This window comes from Silene latifolia, chromosome Y, assembly GCF_048544455.1.
Source record: "Silene latifolia isolate original U9 population chromosome Y, ASM4854445v1, whole genome shotgun sequence".
NCBI lineage: Eukaryota > Viridiplantae > Streptophyta > Magnoliopsida > Caryophyllales > Caryophyllaceae > Silene > Silene latifolia.
This window is the reverse complement of record NC_133538.1, coordinates 347,861,368-347,879,615: the sequence shown is the minus strand read 5'-3', so window position 1 is coordinate 347,879,615 and position 18,248 is coordinate 347,861,368. Positions and strand designations below refer to the sequence as shown.

The 18,248-nt window shown below is 41.5% G+C and overlaps 1 protein-coding gene across 1 annotated transcript; it reads left to right on the top strand.

Moving 5' to 3' along the window:
- Positions 1 to 9,467: 9,467 nt before the first annotated feature.
- Positions 9,468 to 12,642, top strand: LOC141631584 (uncharacterized). Its single transcript, XM_074444237.1, has 3 exons — positions 9,468 to 10,736; positions 10,887 to 10,972; positions 11,775 to 12,642. Exons 1-3 carry the CDS (start codon positions 9,468 to 9,470, stop codon positions 12,640 to 12,642), a joined length of 2,223 nt encoding a protein of 740 aa, XP_074300338.1.
- Positions 12,643 to 18,248: the final 5,606 nt, after the last annotated feature.

The window sequence follows — 18,248 nt, the reverse complement described above, 5'->3', positions numbered from 1 at the left end:
TTAATCATGCCATAATATATAATCTAAAATGTTTGCATAATTCTATCACAGTGGTATATACTATTGAATTTCAGAAGCGTGGTCTTCCACATGCTCATATCCTTTTATTCTTACGCCAAGAAGACAAGTTCCTCGAGGCTGCAGATATCGATAAAATCATTTCTGCGGAGATTCCCGATCCGGTTGAAAATCCTGTGTTACATGTTGTCGTTTGCACACACATGATTCACGGATCGTGTAGGGACTGCAAAGCCGCAATCACCGTGTTTGGTTGGGTCTAAATGCTAAAAAAACTTTCCCAAAAAGTGTACCAAAAGAACCACTGTTGACAAGGACGGTTATCCTGTGTATAACAGAAGTAAAAGAGGAACAAAAATATATAAGGACGGAGTGGCACTTGACAATGGATCTGTCGTTTCATATAACCTGCAATTGTTGTTGAAATATCATGCACATATCAATGTGGAGTGACGTAACCAGTCTCAAGCGATCAAGTATCTTTTCATGTATATAAATAAGGAATTTGATCGAGTGACAATGCAGTCTTCTTATCGACGCCGCAATGACCAATTTCCTTGACAGGTGGATGAGATTAAACGATACTACGATTGTAGGTACCTTTCAGCATGTGAGTTTGTCTGGAGGATATTCGCGTTTGACATTCACTATAGGACCCCCGCAGTCGAAAGGCTGCGGTTTCACCTTCCTGGCGAACAGAGCATCGTGTTTGATGATGAAGATCCTATTGACGAGGTCTTAGAGAAATCATCGATGGGAGTGTCAAAGGTTCTATCTTGGATAAAAATTAATAGTAGTGAAGAGGAAGACTTGCAGATAGCTAAGGACTTATTGTACTTTTAATTAATTTGTGTGGAATAAAGATTAGCGAGAGTGGACCCTTAGCAAACAGAAGTTTAAGATAGGCAGGTTGCAACATGTGCCGCCGACTTGCGGTGAATTTTATTTCATTAGAACCATGTTGGACCATTTAAAGGGACCCAAAAGTTACGAGGACATAAGAAGGGTTAACGAAACTCTACATGCCACGTATAGGGAAGCGTGTTATGCATATGGCTTGATCGGTGATGACAAAGAGTACATTGATGCGATAGAGCAAGCAAGCGAATGGGCCTCTGGAGTTTATCTTAGAAACCAATTTGCGACTTTATTGTTATCCGGGACGTTGTGCATGCCAAATAGAGTCTCGGAGAAAACTTGGTTTCTTCTAGCGGATGATATTACAGACAACGTAATATTCTTAAAAACCTAGGTACTGCTTTAATATATTGCTTTGTTTTTACTTCATTTAATTTACATTATTTGCACATAATAGTTATAAGGTTAAATTGATTACTACTCTCTTATATAATTCACTTTTTGAAACTTATTCCCTTATATAATTTTTTTTCGAAACTTACTCCCACTATATGTAACTTTCTTCAAATATTTCTCCCATATTAATGCTTTCGTGTCATATATAAAAGAATATTCCGTCCAAAATTTGAAATTTGGTACTAACTCTTGGTGCTTATGAATGTATTGTCCTTTGCCTTATTACATGACCAATTTAAATTAATCTCCATCTTCCCAAATTCGTTAAACAGTGATAGATAGCTTAAGGGATTTAACAAATTTGGGAGGAAGGGAGTTGATTTAAATTGATGATATAATAAGGCAAAGGGCAATACAATCATAAGCAATAAGAATTAGTATCAAATTTCAAATTTTGGACGGAATATTCTCTTTTTTGTGACCGTAATAATTAAATGGGAGCAATATTTGATAAAAGTTACATGTGGTGGGAGTAAGTTTTAAAAAAACTTATATAAGGGAATGAGTTTCAAAAAGTGGATTATATAATGGAGTAATAATCAATTTACCCTAATTATAAATACGTTATGATGAAACCTTTTGGGGCCCAATTTCCCTACAACTGGGCCGAGGAACCAGAAGTCAGTTAGGGCCAGGAAGGGTAGCTGGCAGGTTGCGGATAGTAGAATAATGGGAAGTAGAAGGAAAACGCGTGGGCTAGGCGGCACCCGGTGGATGCTTTGGAAAGCAAGCTAGTTAACCCTAATAGGGTTAATCACTGTAAAAGCAAGGGAAAGCATGAAAGGGAGATTCATTCAACATCCAACACAAGAATTACTGCAACTACAAACTAGCAATTAGCCGTCAGCCCTAATTGTACCCGTGACTTAATTATACGATTGCTAGTGAACAAAATGGTGGGATTCCGTCTCCCCCCACGGTTGTTTCCCTCTTAGGGTTTTTCCGCGTCACCAAACTTTGTGTCTTTCTCTCTTTCAAGTTCAATCTCTTTATGTACTTCCCATACAATCAATCACGTCATACAACCAATCAAGCGATTATAGAATAAGCCTACTTTAACTCACCCTCAACCAAAAAGCGGTAAATACACGCAAACAGTTTGGCGCCCACCGTGGGGCAAGGTAGTCGTCATCTATAGTCGTCACAACGCAGCGCCATAATGTTAGGGAACAAGCAAGGAAGTCCAGGTCCAACAACTAGGCCTGAGAAAAGTCAGACATCACCCGTGACATCAAGCCTGGTAACCACGGCAACAGCGGTTCCATCCTGAACGGAAAAGGGGGCAGAATCCACTCAGGTGGAGCCAGTAATCTCTCGCCAGGAAACGAGACCCGTCAATCACGCTAAACACCAACAACCACCACCTAGCATAACACAAACTATGGTGGGCACGCTGGATGCCCTAAGGCAATCCATGGAGAGTTCGAGGGAAGAAAAAAGAAGCATGAGGGTCGTGGCTGCAAAGGGGAACAGAGCAATGTGGCCCAGATAGATGTAATACGTTGTTATACCTTGGGCACCACATCTGCAGATAGAGATAAATTCAGCAGAGCCAAGCAGCAACCGCAACGCACCAGGCGGGCCCATTCCTCAGCCAGAAGCCACTATGCCCGTTCTCCTCAGACCTGGTAACCAGGCTAGATTTGAGAAGCACACCCGCAGGCAATAGCATTGTCCCAACAGGGCTAGGGTTCCTGACACCAGATACCACCCAGGCAAATCTGACGAATGTTAATACAGCACCCACATCAGGTAATATCCCCTCAGGTGATTTGTTACTACGAACCGTGTACCTTTTGTAGCATTCGACAATCAGCAGGTCGTCGGGTGGTAGCAAAGGGCCACGATGACACCAACGCCAGGTTATTACCAGGCCAAGGAACTAGCACCTGAGCAAGGTCATTAACAGGCTGTAGCGGCAACACCTATGCCAGGCTATTATCAGGCCATGGCAGCGGCAACACCCGTAGCTCCACAACAGCTGAATCTGGCGGCACTGTGGACTGGGAGCAATATACAGGGCTCCCGACAATTTATACACAATCAGTACGCCGGCTACAACACCTATCTGGAGTAGCAATACCAGGAACTGCGTGCTATGATGAACAAAATCCCAAGGATGCCCATCCCTATGAAGATGATGGTGATAATAACAGTTGGGGCCATTAAGGAAGCTTGCATGTGTAAGGGGTTTGGCTCAACATTGTGAAGTGCCGCCTTGCAATGGTTCGTGAGTCTGCCAAACAAATCTATAGCTTCCTTCGCTGAACTGGTCAACGCTTTCACGCAACAATTTGTCAGCAGCGGGAGACAAGAAAATCAGACTAGCGACCTGCATTGGACGGTACATGCATTTGAAGAAACTCCAAAGGACATTGTAAGCAAGTTTAACAAGGAGAAGATAGCAATCAGTGAATGTGATGTGCCGATAGCCATAGAAGCGTTTCGCCATGAGTGTAACACCCCGTTATTTTCCTATATATATTTACAAATGTTGCTTTCTTGTATTTTGTTCATTTTGCGACTCGAAGTCAAAAATCTTAAAAATATATTTTATATTTATTATGACTATTTGCATGTGAACATAAAACTATTTTGAGCTTTTTAAAATAAATCGATTTTGGGCTATTTTAAAAGTGGTTATTTATGAACCCGGTTTTGATCGCCTTGGACTTGAACCCAATTCAATATTAATAATAAAATAATAAAATAATAAAATAATAATAATACACACTCCTATGAGATGTGTAATACGGCATCCCTTGAAATTTAGGACACGGGACACGTTATATAAATTTAATAAAATATATATTATATAATTATAAACGTTCGATTTTATTTTTATAAAAGTATTTGATATTAAATTTAAATAAGTGAAGCTAAAACTTGCCTTGATTATAACTCATTTTCATTTACTATCCAAACGAATCTTTTAATCAATCTCTTTCGACAACTCATTTCACTCTTAAAGAACATCATAGTGCGTGATGCGTCGTTTTGAGTGTGATTTTGGCTTGGTTGTCTCGTTCTCGGTGGTACCGGTCAATGCTAGGTCGTCGTTGTTGGCTAAGCGGCTAGTTGTTGGTGGGTTTTGGATGTCGAGTTTGAGGAATAAGTATGTAAAGAAGTCAATGTTGGTAGTATTGAAGAGTTGGTCGATTCCAATAGTTTGCAGGTAGTGTAATTTTTTTGTTTATACGAGAAACGGATTGAAATTATAAAAGAACAAAATTGGTGATGGCATGAGCTAAATAAACGCACATGGCTATGGAATAACATGGGCTTTGCAAGTTTGTTGTTTTTATGAGGATTAAAATAATCAAGGTTTCTATATTGCGATTGACATTCGGGTTAGCACTATTACTTATCTTTGGAGATGAGCTTTGGATTATATTCTGGATTTATGTGAGTGGTATTGTTTTAGATTAACGTCTCTTTGGTTTTAGCGAGTGAGGAAGTAACCTAAGAGCATCCGCAAAGGAGAGAAATCACCTCTTCATTTGCCTTCTCTTTTTTCAAATGAGCAACCCCATTGTTGCACCAACCTTCCCATAAAATGGGGCTCCACTGTTTTTAAGGGAGGTCCAAAAAAAAAAAAAAAAACAATTTCTGTTACTTTTGGGAAGGTTCCCAAATTTTTGTGTGTGAATTGGGGAATCTCATTGTTGCATAGATATAGTTATGAAATGGGGAGAGTAATGGAAAAGTTAGTGTAAAATAAGGTGGACGAATAAGAAAAGGAAAGTGAAACTATGGGGAGCCTCACCTTTGCGGATGCTCTAAAGTCCCATTGTTTAGGCATGGTGTAACTCTTTGACAGAACGTTAAAGATTGATTTACGAAATGATTCATATATAGAGTGAGAGCTTAAGTAACTACCTTTGATTGCAAAATTATATAAACGTTTCAGGGTTATCTTAATGTTGAATAATATAGTAATCGGATAATTTCTATACTTGTAGCCTGTGGTTTTGAGGTAAAGAAGTTTTGGATTAAGCTAGGTCGGATTGACCGTCTCAAGACTCAAGATGTAAGGACTTTTACCCTTTTTTCTAAAACTAAGGGGGTGTGGTTGGAGCTTTTGGAATGGATTCAATCCATTCTAGTGTTTGGTTGGGGTGATTTGGAATGGAGTTAGATAGCCAATGAATTCTAACTTCACCCCAAGCCCTTGGAATCCCATACCCATCTTCCTACCTTGGATTCAAACTCCATTCCTCCCTTCTATAATTTATGGTGAACCAAACAAGATTAGGCAAGTATGGATTTAGAACTCCATACTACTATACTATCAAACTCCATTCTATTCCATTCCAACTTGTTGAACCAAACGACCCCTAAGAGCATGCTCGGTTTAACGTTTATACTGTTTTGTAATATTTTAACATCGATGAATTTTTACTTGTACTTCTAAATTTTGAATATTACACATTGGAATGGTTTCGGCTCAGGCCGCTTTGGAAAAATTTGGTTTTCATCGGGTCTAGAAGGTTTAAGGTCGTCTTTGAAGCTCCTGGGATTACGTTCTGAAAACTAAACTCTTGGCCCGAGTTTCATTTGAGTTTCATTTTGAATATATCTCTTGTTTTTACTTTGGTTTTGAAGCTTTGTTAATTTATAACATTGTTTGTGAATTTGTCAATATTTGTTATTTTCTTAAACTCCACTTTGCTGACGTCCTTATGTTTTGGTTGTTCCCCCGCTGGAACCTGTACGTGTCTGTGATTTTGGGTACAGTTGATAGGTACACTTGAGATGCTGCATGGTTGCATATTGGATCTGGGAGTAGTGCGAGCGAGGAAGGATTTTGAATAAAGAACTTCGTCTTAATTTACTTATACATCCTTATAGGATTTATTGATTTTGGATCTTCTTTATTGTTTGGGATTTTGTAAGACTTAATGTCTACCGCTGCAGTTTATAACTTATTATTTATTTTGATATTGTTTTCAGACATATACTTTGGTTTTCAAATATTATCTCTATATTTACCTTGCACTTAGCTTTGTTAGCTAAGTGTGGAGTGACAGCTATGAATTTTCCATCTTTGGTTTATCCTTTTTGGACATGAAAATTCAGAGCTGTTAGAGTTGGTATCAGAGCAAAAGGTTTTCCAATACAAAGTTTTACAAAATTTGAAACAAACAAAAAAAATTAAATTTGAAACAATTTGAAACATTAAAGATTTACGACTTTTTCTTAAAAAAAAAAAATGAGAGTGGGGTAGAAGCAGAAAAAGGATTACGCATCTGAAGTAATACCTCAGACCTTGTAGTTTTTGAGCATATACATATTTTTTCTGAGCATATTACCATTTATTAATATAATTTTTGAGCAATATTATATTTTTTTAGTGTAATGTTTTAGTAAATGTGCTCAAAAATTTTATACTAAAGGAGAACTTAAAAACTTTAAAATAAAACTCAAAAAATAAACAATAAGAGGTACTACCTCAGACGTATAATCTATGAACTGAGGTAGGAGGGTAGTACTACATATGCATTAGATTAATTTATTATTACTTGTAAAATGTGGATTAATGATGTGCTAATACTCTTCGCTAGTTGTATGCATTAATGTCATGACAGTAATCGTGAAAGTTGGGTAGGACCTAAGACTATATTTATGGGTAGGTTTAACAAGGATTAGGTCTTGAATAAAGACAAAAAAGTAATTAAAATGAAAAAGTAAAATAAAATAAACATCAAGAACTAGTGCACCTTCAGTCGTTTCAAACGGTCCAAAATGACCTAGTTTACCTCTACTCTAAGAGCATACATATTGAAGAGTATGTCATCTTCCTCTTATTTTCTCTCTTTCCTTCTATATTTTTGACACCTCATTTCCCATTATCTCCATCCTCCTCCTAATTTTCTTCTATTTTTTCATACATCAAAGTGGATCCTCTTATTTATCCTCTCTTAAATTTTTAATGACCAAAAAATAAAAAATAAAAAAATTATATGCCATATGGTGGAAATGCATGACTATTGGCACAAGGGCCTAGGTTGTACTTCCTCTAAAAATAGAGGAAGTCTTCATCTTTCTCTTTCAAAGAGGATGTCTAAATTGATCCCATATTGAAGAGGACATCCTCTAGAGAGAATGTGCTAAGAGGATGCATCATCCTCTTCAATGTAGATGCTTTAAACCGTGTTTAAGAGCATCCACAATAGAGAGGATGTTATCTTCTTCCTATTTTTTCACTCCTCCTCTATTTTTTTGACACCTCATTTTCTTTTTCATCAATCTCATTTCTCACCATTATCATCCTCTTCCATTATTTTTTCCCACAATAGAGAGGATCCTCTCGTATTACATTTTTTATTTTAAATAATCTCAAAATTTTATAAAAGATAAAAATAAAAGAATTATTATGCAAAAGACAAATAATGATTGGTTTGTGGGCACCAGGGCCAATGTAAGCTTTCCTCTAAAATTAGAGGCAAATAGAGGAAGTAGGCATCTTTCTCTTGCTAAGATGATGGGTAACATGTGCCTTATAATAGAGATGATATCCTCTCAGAAAAAAGAGAGTATTAAGAGGATCTCTCATCCTCTCTATTGTGGGTGCTCTAAGAACTCCTACAATTAAAAAAAACGAAGATATCCAATGCGAGGTCACAGCGGTATCCAGGCCACGTGGAAACTGTTGGTATACTTTACCAGTTTACCTCTACTCTAAACATGAATCAAATTTTATTTTTACATAGAGAATAAAAATTATACCCATTTACATAATTTTTCATTTTCTACAAATAGAGACAATATTTGATATACATTAGAACTCATTTTAATTTCAATAAGTCGCCCTTGTGACGAATAGAGACGGGTATATTCGTCACAAGATTATGACGAGTCAAATATTACTCACATGGGTAGATAAGACAAAAATCAAAGTGCCTAATGAGTCCAAAATGATCGGTCTTTATCTTATGTGGGTATTTTTTTGATCCGTCACAGATACTGACCATCACAAATGAGAATTTGTGTTTTAATTTTACTTATTTTCTATACTATTATAGTATTACCATTTAAAATAAAATAAAAATATTTTAAAAAAGTATGTGATGTTAGGTAGGTTAAGGGAGGGCGGCAGAAACAATGGATAAAACAACAAAATCAGGAACTAAGTCTTGTAAGTAGGTTCAGGGGTATATATTAATATTTTAATCCAGAAACTAGGTCTGAGTAAGGTTATAGGAACAACGGATAAACATGGTCTAATAACTTGAAATTGTATAAACAATTTCTAATTCATACTTGCCTTCTATGTTGCAATGTTGGCTACTGTCGGTAATAATGTAAGTTTCTAGAGTGATGGGTGATGAATATCTATGTAGTTGTTATACGAAGACGAGTTAAGCCTCAGAGATATTATGGATTTGCTGGTCTTGGATTTGCTGGACTTGGACATATGAATACACGTGGGTTTAATTTGTTACGTTTAATAATTTAATTAAGTAATTATTGACGATACCTCTTTGAGTTCATGTTAATATTTGCCATGTAGTTGTTACGTTTTTTACTATAAAAATAATGTTGATTCATATACATGACAATGCCTCCTTGAAGAGAACCTAAAAACAATGTGGATATGACTATTTTAATATCACAAATAATTGTCCAAAGTGCTGCCATTCTCCAAGCTGTGCAGCAAATGACAGTAAAGACTCGAAGTATAAATGAAAGGGTTGAAATGAGAATGATGTTTCACCTATTGTCATTGCTATTTTTGAAGTGCTATAGGAAAAAAAAAACACTTGACCTTTTGAGTATAGATAACGAGTCATGGAATGAAGTACTAGGTTGGGAAAGCGGTATGTTTTACTATTAGAATGAGATATATGGTCAATATTATTGGTGATATTATTCCGTATATCATATTCCTTCTTTAGCACATATTGTTGTATATTGTTATTCTGTTTCCTAGTTTGTAGGATTAACTTTAGGAAAATATATTATCTAACTATGTATATAAGTTGGGTGTAATCAGAAGCTTTGATATGAATGAATAACAAGCAATTCATCTTCCTTCCTGTTTTACGTAATTTCACATGGTATCGTGAGCACTAAACGATCCACACAAAAAAACAAAAACAAAAACGAAGATCAATAAATCAATCCCGTTTATCATGCCTGGAGAAGACCAGAAATCTATGGGTGGTCCAAAGACCATACCAGTAACGTCACCACTTTACCTTCATCCCTCCAATGGTCCTAACCTCATTGTCACACAAATCGTTTTTGATGGCAGCAATTACGATTTGTGGGCAGATGCGGTCAAAAATGGGTTGGATGCTAAAAATAAATTAGCTTTCATTGAAGGGAAGGTGAAGAAACCTGAAGTTAATGGAGATGAAGAAGAAAGCGTTGAAGCCGTAGCATGGAGGCATTGTAATGCTACGCTAAGGGCGGGGCTTCGGAACGTGATAGACCCGAAACTACACGCGAGTATTTCGTTTAATCAACCAATAAAAGATGTTTGGGAAGAATTGAGAGGAAGGTATTTAGCGGGAAACGCGCCTCGTGTCCACCAATTGAAGGGTGATTTGAGTGAATGCAAACAAGGGAAGGACACCATTGTTGAGTATTATACTCGTCTGAAGACAATCTGGGACGAGCTAGCAAATTACAGCAAGATTAAGGGTTGTACATGTGGAGCGGCAGCCTCAATTGCTAAGGAACATGAAGAAGAGCGTGTACACCAACTCCTAATGGGATTGGATTCCAGATTGTATGGAAATATAAAGAGTAATTTGTTGATGGAAGATCCTATTGCGCCTCTGAATAGAGTTTATGCTCTTGTATTGAGAGAAGAGCGACATGTTACCATGACCAAAGTCAAGGAAGAACAGATAGAAGCTGCCATGGCTGCAAAGAGCTATGGTGGAAAGAACAAAAGCAGCTACAACAAGAAAGAGAACGATGAAAGTAATTCATCACTGCCACCATTCTGCACGCATTGCGAAAAATATTATCACACAGAAGCTAATTGCTACGATAAGCATGGCTATGACGTGGTTAAGGAACGAGAGAGGGGGCGTGGCGGTAGAGGCAGGAGTAATGGTCGCAGCAGAGGAAGAGGTAGAGGCCGAGGGCAAGGCCACTACCAGGCTAATGCAGTAGGGAATAGTTCCAGTTCAGGCGCCAAAGGAGAAGACTCGTCAAAGTCGAATTTTCCATTTACCAGTGAAGAAGTCGAGCGGATTCGAATCTTGTTGAGTGGTAGTCCAGATGGTACCGAGAAATTACAAGGTATGAAAACTACTATTAATGTTGAGTGGATGATCGATAGTGGAGCCTCCCATCATATGACGGGACGACGAGAATTATTAGAAAACTGTTGGACACAGGAGGTATCAACAGTAAGTTTACCAGATGGGAGGCAAGTGAAGGCTCAAGTACACGGCCACGTCAGATTGAATGCCAATTTTGTTTTGCAGGATGTTCTATTTGTGCCAACGCTTACTTGCGATCTTATTTCCGTAAAGCAATTAATTAGTGAAAATAATTGTGTAATAACATTTTATTCGGATTGTTGTGAAATACAGGACCCGACTACGAGGATGATGATTGGACGCGGTGAGCATCGACAAGGGGTGTATTACTACAAGCCGAAAGAGGAAGAAGTCGTAAGGCAAGTGACTGTGTCGAAGGAGGGACGATTATGGCACAATCGACTAGGACATCCGTCGAAAAGTATTTTTTCTCGTTTTTCTACTTTAGTTGGATGCAATTTAAATTGGACTTCAGATACTATTTGCGATTCTTGTTGTAGAGCAAAGCAGACTCGTGTTCCTTTTCAATTAAATAATAAGCGGTGTGATGCTATTTTTGGTCTTATTCATGTTGATATTTGGGGCAAATATAGTGTGGCTAGCTTAACAAGGGCGCATTATTTTTTGACAATAGTAGACGATCATAGTCGGGGAGTTTGGGTATACCTAATGAAAGACAAAAGTGAAGCGGGTGATTTCATGAAAATATTTTGTCAAATGGTAAAAACCCAATTTGAGACTTGTGTCAAACGTATACAAAGCGACAATGGGACGGAATTATTGTCAGGTTCTATGCAACATTATTATGAGGAAAATGGCATTCTGTTTCAAACTAGTAATACTGACACACCCCAACAAAATGGACGGGTTGAGAGAAAACACCGTCATATACTTGAAAAGGCACGGGCATTGCGTTTTCAAGCAGGTTTACCTTTACTTTTTTGGGGGGGAATGTATATTAACTACAGCTTATTTAATAAATCGGACCCCTACGCCTCTGCTAGATGGAAAGACCCCCTATGAAATTTTATATCGCAAAGTACCCACTTTTGATAATGTGAAAGTATTTGGATGTCTATGTTATGTCCATAACAAAGACCGACCGAGGGACAAATTTGGGGAACGGGGAAAGCGATGTGTTTTTATTGGTTACCCGCGTAGCAAAAAGGGTTGGAAAATATACGATTTGAAGGAAAAACGAGTCTTTGTGTCGAGAGACGTTAATTTCTTTGAAAATGTGCATCCTTTCCTGGATTCGGATAAGGAGAAAAGTGCACAGTCAGGGGCAAATAACGAAGGTCAGTTTTTTATACATGATGTCGAGGGTGTTGATACCCATGTTGAGAGGGGGAGCAATGACACAAATCCTGGGGCAGGACATGAAACAGGGGAAGTGGACAATGATGGTACGGTCACGGTGGAAAGAGGAGAAGACAATATACGTGCGTCCCATAACGAACCACAGGAAAATAGAGAAGAAATTGATCAACCTGTGAGTTCAGATGCAGAGCAGCGAATGGGAAGGGGAGCACGTGAAAAATTTGAACCTTCATGGAAGAAGGATTATTACTGCAAGTCCATGAGAATAATCACACCCACGTCGCATGCTCACCACGGACGAAGCTCATCCTTGTTGTCAGGTATGCGCTATCCGTTGGCAAATTATGTTATTACTAATTGTTTTTCTAATTCCCACCAAGCATTTCTAGCTAAAATTGATAAACATAGGGAACCAAATCATTATCATGAGGCAGCCAAGATCGCAGAATGGAGAGAAGCAATGAAAAAGGAAATAGATGCCTTGGAACAAAATGGGACGTGGAAGATAGTTAAATTGCCGGAAGGGAAGAAACCCATTGGGTGTAAATGGGTATACAAAATCAAGTATCATGCCAATGGGACAATAGAGCGATACAAAGCGAGATTGGTGGCACAAGGATTCACCCAAATAGAAGGAGTTGACTTTCATGAAACGTATGCGCCGGTGGCAAAGATGACAAGCGTTCGATGCATGTTGGCCATTGCGTGATGAAAGGATGGATTATCGAGCAATTAGATGTAAATAACGCCTTTTTACATGGAGATCTCGATGAGGAAGTTTATATGAGGATTCCCCAAGGTTTTGAGAAGAAAGGAGAAAATAAGGTTTGCAAATTAATGAAATCGCTTTACGGATTGAAACAAGCTTCTCGAAACTGGTTTGCTATGTTAACAGAGGCCATGAAGAAGTACGGGTTCACGCAGTCATTGGCAGACTACTCCTTGTTCACGTTCAACCGAGATGGAATTTTCATAGGGGTGCTCGTATATGTAGACGACATGGTAGTGGTAACTAATGATGAAAGAGCCTGTGCAAATTTTAAAGCATTCCTGGACGAGAAATTCGGTATCAAGGACTTGGGAAGACTCAAATTTTTTTTGGGAATAGAGGTAGCTCATGGACGGAATGAGTTATTTCTTAATCAGAAAAAGTATGCAATGAATATAATAGAGGAAAGCGGCATGGCGGGAGCAAAGACAACATCTACTCCAATACAACCGAGACACAGTTTGGCTTTAGCCAAAGGATATGTTCTAAAGGATGTAATGAAGTATCGCCGTTTAGTCGGCAGGTTAGTGTACTTAACCATAACGCGGCCAGACCTCGTCTACGCGGTTCACATATTGTCACAATTCGTGAACGAGCCGAGAAAGGAGCATTGGGAAGCAGCCTTGGGAGTGGTCCGATATGTTAAACGAAACCCAAGCAAGGGAATTAAGTTCAAGAAAAGTTCTAATTTCCAATTGAATGGCTATTGTGACTCGGATTATGCGAGTTGCGCATTAACAAGGAGGTCACTAAGCGGTTATTTTGTGTCGATAGGAGGGTCTCCCATTTCGTGGAGAACAAAGAAACAAGTAACCGTCGCGAAATCCACCGCGGAAGCGGAGTATAGGGCGATGGGAGCAGTGACTAGTGAATTAATATGGCTCAAGTCTTTCCTGGCATCACTCGGAATTTTTCATGAAAAGCCAATGCATTTGTACTGTGATAATCAAGCAGCGCTTCATATAGCGAAGAACCCGGTGTTCCATGATCGAACCAAACATATAGAGATTGATTGTCATTTTTTGCGGCAACATTTGATATCAAATACAATCAGTACGTTTCATATCCGAAGCAAGGAGCAAATTGCGGATTTATTTACGAAAGCGCTTGGAGGTGAATCGTATGATCACTTGCAGTTCAAGTTGGGACTTGGATTACCAAGTGCTCCAACTTGAGGGGGAGTATTAGAATGAGATATATGGTCAATATTATTGGTGATATTATTCCGTATATCATATTCCTTCTTTAGCACATATTGTTGTATATTGTTATTCTGTTTCCTAGTTTGTAGGATTAACTTTAGGAAAATATATTATCTAACTATGTATATAAGTTGGGTGTAATCAGAAGCTTTGATATGAATGAATAACAAGCAATTCATCTTCCTTCCTGTTCTACGTAATTTCACATTTACACTGTGTATAGAATAATAGTCATGGGGCATATTCTGCACCCGCTGACCGAGTCAACATATTGAGCAAGGTCAAAGCCAAAAGACAGCAAGTCAACGTATTAGACAGCCTAACCGACGCAGCCTGTCGGCCTGTCACTTGGGTCTCGGTCTCGGCAACTAGCCGGCCGAGAGGCATATCCGCGTACTCACATCCAAGTCCCCTCGGCATGGAGTCAACCAGGCCCGCCGGCCTGCCATGGGTCCCTCGGCCGAGGGTAGAACAGTCTTTCCACCTGCTAGCCACTTGGCCACTACGTGACAAAAGGTGAAAATCTATAAATACTCCACTTCTCTCATTGAGAAGAGGATCCCAAAAACTAACCGAAAATCTGGTATAAACTCCCTTATCTCTCTACAATATACTTTGCCAAGTTAACACACAACTTATCTCTTTAAGTTTACTGACTTGAGCGTCGGAATGAGTACGCTCGGTACTAAGCCGAGCCCTCAGTTTGTTCATTCTTACAGGAGAGAGCGAAAGGAAGAGACAAGCAAAAAGACGTCATTCATCAAGCTTACGTGGTCATAAATCCTGCTCCGGAATTACACCCGGAACAATTGGCGCCGTCTGTGGGAAAAGATACTAAAAGCTAGTCACCTCCCTTACAAAAAAAAAACAAAACAAAACCATTCAAAGAGCTAAGAAGATGTCAAAACAACAAGAAATAATTGTGAGTGACGAAACTGCATTCTACCAGGATGACGCGTTCCCTAATTCTGAGATCGGGCAGTCCCCCACCGGCCGAGTCATTGAGCCATTGAAGTACGGGATGCCAAGAGAGCCAGAAACACCGCTGCCGACCGGCCAAGTCACTGTCATGGGACATGTGGTCGATGCGGCCAAATTGAAGCTATTCCTGGACCTGATGGGTGGTACGCCGGTTACCCCTGTCACTACGACAGGGGTGGCAGCGCCTCCACAGGTGACCAGGGCCCATAAAGTGACTCCGAACAACTTGACCGGAGCAATACAAGGAGCTGGGCATGCTAGGACGCCGGCGGAGCCCGTGGTGCCAGTGGCAGACCAAAGTCCTTCCCCCACTCGCGGGAGGACAGCATCGCCGCGGCAACAACGAGGCCCGCCCCGAAGAAATGAAAGAAGTCCGACTCTCCAAAGTCGGACAACAAGAAGCCCTTCCCGCCAGACGGAGAGAAGCCGGACTAAGGTTGCGAGGAGCCGATCGCCGCGTGTCATCCGACACGTGGTCAGACAGCCCCTCAGTGCCTATGTCCTCGAAGTCTCTGTGCCGACTAAACTAAAGTTGCCGCCCCTATCATACAAAGGGTATAGCGACCCAACCGACCATGCCGAGGCTTTCGAGTCGTACATGTCGGTATGGGAGCAGCCTGATGAGGTATGGTGCCGAGTCTTCCCAACAACCCTACATGGGATGGCCCAGAGTTGGTACAAGGGGCTACCTAACGGCTCGGTATACTGCTATGCCGACCTGAGAGACAATTTCATAGCCCAGTACGCGTGCAACAAGAGAAAGGTCGTGGAGACATCAGATCTCCTCACTATCCGACAGGGGGAGGACGAAACCCTTCGGAGCTACGTGAAGAGGTTCGACGCAAAAGTTCAGCAGATCCGTGAGCTGAACACCGAACTGGCGGCCTTCACACTGATGAAAGGCCTCCCAAAAGGCGAGTTCAAAAACGAGCTGATCAAGTGCGAGGACCTCAACCTAGATACCGCCAGAAAAATGGCCGACCGAGCCGTAAAGGTGGAGGACTATCACAAGACCTGGGTAGGCCACAGCGAATCTGGGCACCCCGAGAGAGAAGAGCCGCGGAGAACGTTGATGAAGGTCGCCGTGACATGAATCGGTCACGGCCTGAGAGATTTAATAGGAAACAGAACTCGGCGGGCGCCGGGGGGAGTTCGGGACCATACACCCAGAAGCGGTACAGCAGTCTCACCCCCTTGGTCCAATCACCGGTCGAGGTCTTTGCCCTAAGCAAGAATGAAAGGCAGAAATGGGCAAGGCCCCCCAAGGCGAGGGGGGACGGCGACCTTAGCCAGTTTTGCGATTACCACGGCCAAGCCGGCCATAAGACCGACAACCGTGTCGGCATCGAGAACGCCATCGAGGAGCTAATCCGAAAGGGGGCCCTCGGCAAGTATGTAGCCGGAGGCCCGAAACAAGCTCCGACGGGACGAATAGAAAATCGGTATTCCGGCGAATGGGAGTGATCCGAGGTTGTCATCGGGGAACGAGAACGGTGGGTCAGCTAATGGGCACAAACGGCATCTGAATGAGCTATACCAAGCCATCAACTTTGTGCCCAAAACAGCGATCCCCGCTTCCACAATCCCCGATATAACCATTGGGAAGAAGGACTACGAGGGAGTCGTCGCTCCGCACAAATGACACCTTGTAGTCCACCTAGACATAGCCAACCACTTGGTCAAAAGTTGCACGATTGACACGGCGCCTACACAAACATCATGTTCGGGAGTGCTTTCTCAATCTCGGTCGAAGATTGAAGACCGAGCCCCTACACCAACCCGCTATCTGACTTCTCGGGGCGGCCTGGTGCCCCAGGGTCAATCAGATCTGGTGATGTTTGGCCAAGCCGATGCGGCCAAGAATGTTTTATCTGAGTTTGTGGTCATTGATGGTTCGTCTGTCTACAATGTTCTCGTAGGCCGAGTCACTTTGAGCGAGGCCGATGCGATGATGTCCATCCGGGCCACGACATTGATGTATGTCTCGGACCGGGAAGCGCAAAGCTCGTCTCAAAGGATGAAAGAGACGAAATAGTCAATGTCCAAGTATCCGCCAGGGGGTGCAACATGCAATCCCTCAAAGTGGCGAAAAAATCGAGAGAAAGGGAAGAGCCCATCCTTACGGCGGGGAGGGTGATCCGATGCACACCAACGTCGGCATGGTCGAAGGAGCCGAGACCGAGGAAGTGGAAATTGACCCGGGCACACCGTAATCGCGGTGTCGGCCGGAGCCAAAATCGAGCCGATCTCCTAGACTGGCGAGGAAGAACAAACATGTCTTCGCATACTCGTGGCCGAGATGCCGGGCGTGAGCCGGGAGGTGATCGTTCACAAGCTGAACGTACTCTCCACCGCTCGCCCTATCAAGCAGAAGATGAGGAACTCCTCGGCCGAGAAAGATGAGGCCATCAAAGCTGAAGTAGACAAACTATTAGAGGCAGGCTTTATCATGCCTTGTACTTACCCTGAGTGGCTAGCAAATGTTGTAATAGTGAGGAAGTCATCAGGGGCGTGGAGGATGTGTGTTGATTTTTCCAATCTTAATAAAGCGTGCCCTAAATATTGTTATCCCTTGCCTCGAATAAATAGTTTAATTGACGCAACGGCAGGCTACACCATGCTAAGCCTGCTAGACGCCTTCTCAGGGTATCATCAGGTGTTTATGGCCGAAGAAGACATGCCTAAGTGCGCATTCATCACCGGTAACGGCACATACATGTATAAAATGATGTCGTTCGGTTTGAAGAACGCTGGCGCAACTTACACTAGGCTGGTGGACAAAGTGTTTCAAGATCAAAAAGGGTGAAACATCGAGGCTTACGTCGACGATGCTATTGTAAAAAGCAAGTCTGACAGCGAGCACTTGGCCGATTTGAGCGAGACATTTTGTTCACTAAGGAAATATAAGATGAAGCTTAACCCAATGAAATGCAACTTCGGTGTCCGGGCCAGCAAGTGCCTCGGCGTGCTTGTCAGCGCCAGGGGAATTGATGCCAATCCGAGAAAGTCCAAGCAATACTAGACTGCTGGGAGCCGAGGAATCGAAAAGAGGTTATGATGCTTGACCAGGGAGGATGGCGGCTCTCGCCCGCTTCATCTCTCGGTCGGCCGACAAGAGCACCCCATTCTTTAAAGTACTAAAGGGGAATAAAGACTTTAGTTGGGGGGAGGAACAGAGCACGGCTTTCAAGCAACTGAAAGCCCACCTTCTAACTCTCCCGACCCTGTCCAGGCCGACGCTGGGGGAGACGCTATATCTATACGTAGCGATTACCTCGGCCACGGTCGGTCTTGTAATCGTCGGGAAGAAAACAAGCAAGAACACCCAATCTACTTTATCGGCCATACACTGCTGGCGCGAAA

Bases quoted from the DNA above. Each gene is read 5' to 3' on its own strand.
- LOC141631584 (XM_074444237.1), top strand. From the start codon at position 9,468: ATGCCTGGAGAAGACCAGAAATCTATGGGTGGTCCAAAGACCATACCA. The intron at 10,737-10,886 runs GTACACGGCCAC...TGTGAAATACAG, and splicing joins GGAGGCAAGTGAAGGCTCAA to GACCCGACTACGAGGATGAT. The intron at 10,973-11,774 runs GCAAGTGACTGT...TTACCCGCGTAG, and splicing joins AAAGAGGAAGAAGTCGTAAG to CAAAAAGGGTTGGAAAATAT.